This window comes from Aplysia californica, unplaced genomic scaffold, assembly GCF_000002075.1.
Source record: "Aplysia californica isolate F4 #8 unplaced genomic scaffold, AplCal3.0 scaffold00227, whole genome shotgun sequence".
Classification (NCBI taxonomy): Eukaryota; Metazoa; Mollusca; class Gastropoda; order Aplysiida; family Aplysiidae; genus Aplysia; species Aplysia californica.
In genome coordinates, this window is record NW_004797497.1 from 557,904 (window position 1) to 560,094 (window position 2,191).

The 2,191-nt window shown below is 39.4% G+C and overlaps 1 protein-coding gene across 1 annotated transcript in view; it reads left to right on the forward strand.

Moving 5' to 3' along the window:
• LOC101853622 overlaps positions 1-2,191 on the forward strand; it is a 19,968-nt gene that overhangs the window by 10,633 nt on the left and 7,144 nt on the right. The window contains exons 3-4 of the mRNA XM_005099852.1: positions 357-458; positions 1,089-1,268. Coding sequence (XP_005099909.1) covers positions 357-458; positions 1,089-1,268 — 282 coding nt within the window. The remainder of the gene's footprint in view (positions 1-356; positions 459-1,088; positions 1,269-2,191) is intronic.

Below are 2,191 nucleotides of genomic sequence, written 5' to 3' on the forward strand. Positions count from 1 at the left end.
CTGTTACGTAGACGTGGACGGCTTTATTTTCGCTAGCAGTTTAATTTTGCGAGAAAGAACTCACTTGCGAAAGTACATAGCTCTCGAACACTAAGCGAAAGCACTGTGCAAGCGGCATTGTCGGCTTGTTTCCATAAAAATAATATTATTAAATACATAGATATCGTGATCAAGAGAGGATCTTCAAGGTGGAGCTTAGACAGCTAGTTAGCGTAGAGAGCTTGTACATGTATACGCTATCTAACGTAAGAGAACGTAGATCACTACCTTTTTAAAAAGTAATAAGAGTATTTTTGATTTTGGTTGACAAGCAATACCCAATTCCACTTCTCTTTCATCTCCTTTCTCGATTGCAGGAGAACCAAGCTCTAACGGGGATGAGGACTGTGTGACCACACGGCCGCGTCACAATTACTTGCTGTTGGACGTTTCCTGCCTTACCACTGCCTACTACGTTTGTGAAAGAAGCGTGGCATGATGTAGTAGAAAAAACAACAACAACCCAACAACAACAATAAAACAAATAACAAAAACAAAAACAGAACAAAAGAAAACAAAAGCAAAAAATTTTGAAAAAAAATCGCCATTCAAAATCATATAAATCAAAATAGCGTCTGAGGTGTACTGGTTTGATTGGGCTTGCGCGTGACTAACATGAAATATGTTTTCCTTTTGGGAAGATATCTATCGAGTACAATTTATTGTTTATCTGATAGAATGTAGTATCTCCTTAGGCGAAATTTCGCCTTTACTGAAAGGATCGAAGTAACACGCCAAACTCATAATCTTATTTATGTCCAAGTGGACTTATAAAATTAATAACAATCTTCCAATTAAAATCTGTACTCTTGGTATAACCATACCACTGTGCGCTGGGCAATTTTTTCAAGTACAAGCCCTCTAATGGATAGAGTGTTTCTAACTCAGATGTTTGTAAACCTGTAGCATTACACTGTTCCAAGAAATCTCACCTAAGCTTCCCGACAATCCATTAATATCAGTTTTAGATAAGAAAACACCAATTTTGTTTTGTAGTATCTACATCTATGCGCTGAATAATATTATTAATATGTTATCAATATCTTCAGGCTCGTTGCCGTCGCTCTTGCAAGCGCCCCCTAGTTCTGACCAGGGCACCCTCTATGTTAGCAGCCTTTGTGACCAGTCAGAAGATTTTATGACAATGTGGCTGGACTCTGGGACGGCCATCTGCGTCTATATCTCGCCAAACATAGCCACGTACAGCGAAGCAAGGGAGATTTGTAGAGGTAGGTGGCTTTGTTGCTTTTCTGGTCTTTATTAATTTGACACAGTCCGAAAATAGTTTTTGCATTCTTTCAAATCGACGACGAGCACGACAACGGCTCATGTTTCGCTGGGGTTAAATGTTTCAATATTCTGACCCAGTGCTTGTGGAACACATACTGCTGGAAGTCTGTTAGCCTTTTGGATGCATTCCTAAACACACTTTCATCTCTTTCGAATACAAGTGCTCGTTCCAAGGTGTTTGAACTGAAAAAACACAAAACAAAACAAACTGAAGTGACGTAAGCCATTGTCGCAATATCATTTACAAGAATTTACCCTGCCGAAAAGAGAATTGAACCAGCAGTCTTACGTGAACGAGACCGAAATCTTAAACACCAGACAGGAGCACCTTCTGCTTTTAATTCTGCTGCTCTTGTGGGGTTTATTCTTGTGGATATTGTTCAATTCTATTGTATTTTAGTCAAACCTTTAATGGCGTACATACACCAACTACGTCTTTGAGTACATATTATAAAAACTTTTACGACTCTCCTCCCGCCCCCCTCCTCTCCCTCACCGGCAAAATCCCCATCACAACTAAACTGAAACAACGGACTGGAATGAATAACATTAGAAACACGATAAACAAAACTCAGGCCCCTAACCCAGTTCAAACCTTAAAATTCTGCTTATAAAGTTCGTAAAGTAACTCGGCCACAGGGTTGGATAAAACTCTTGACTACATGACATTAAAAAGCACTAAAATAGCTAAAAATTCGTGTCAAATGTGTTTAATTATTCAGTGCTAAGCGAAAAACTTATGTCCCATGGTTTACCTAGGACAACCAAGAAAGGAGTGCAGGGGGTAAAAAGTGTCGACAGACAGCCAGCTAAAAATACTGTGTCTGTTTGTGTGTGTGTGTGTGTGTGTGTGTGTGTGTGT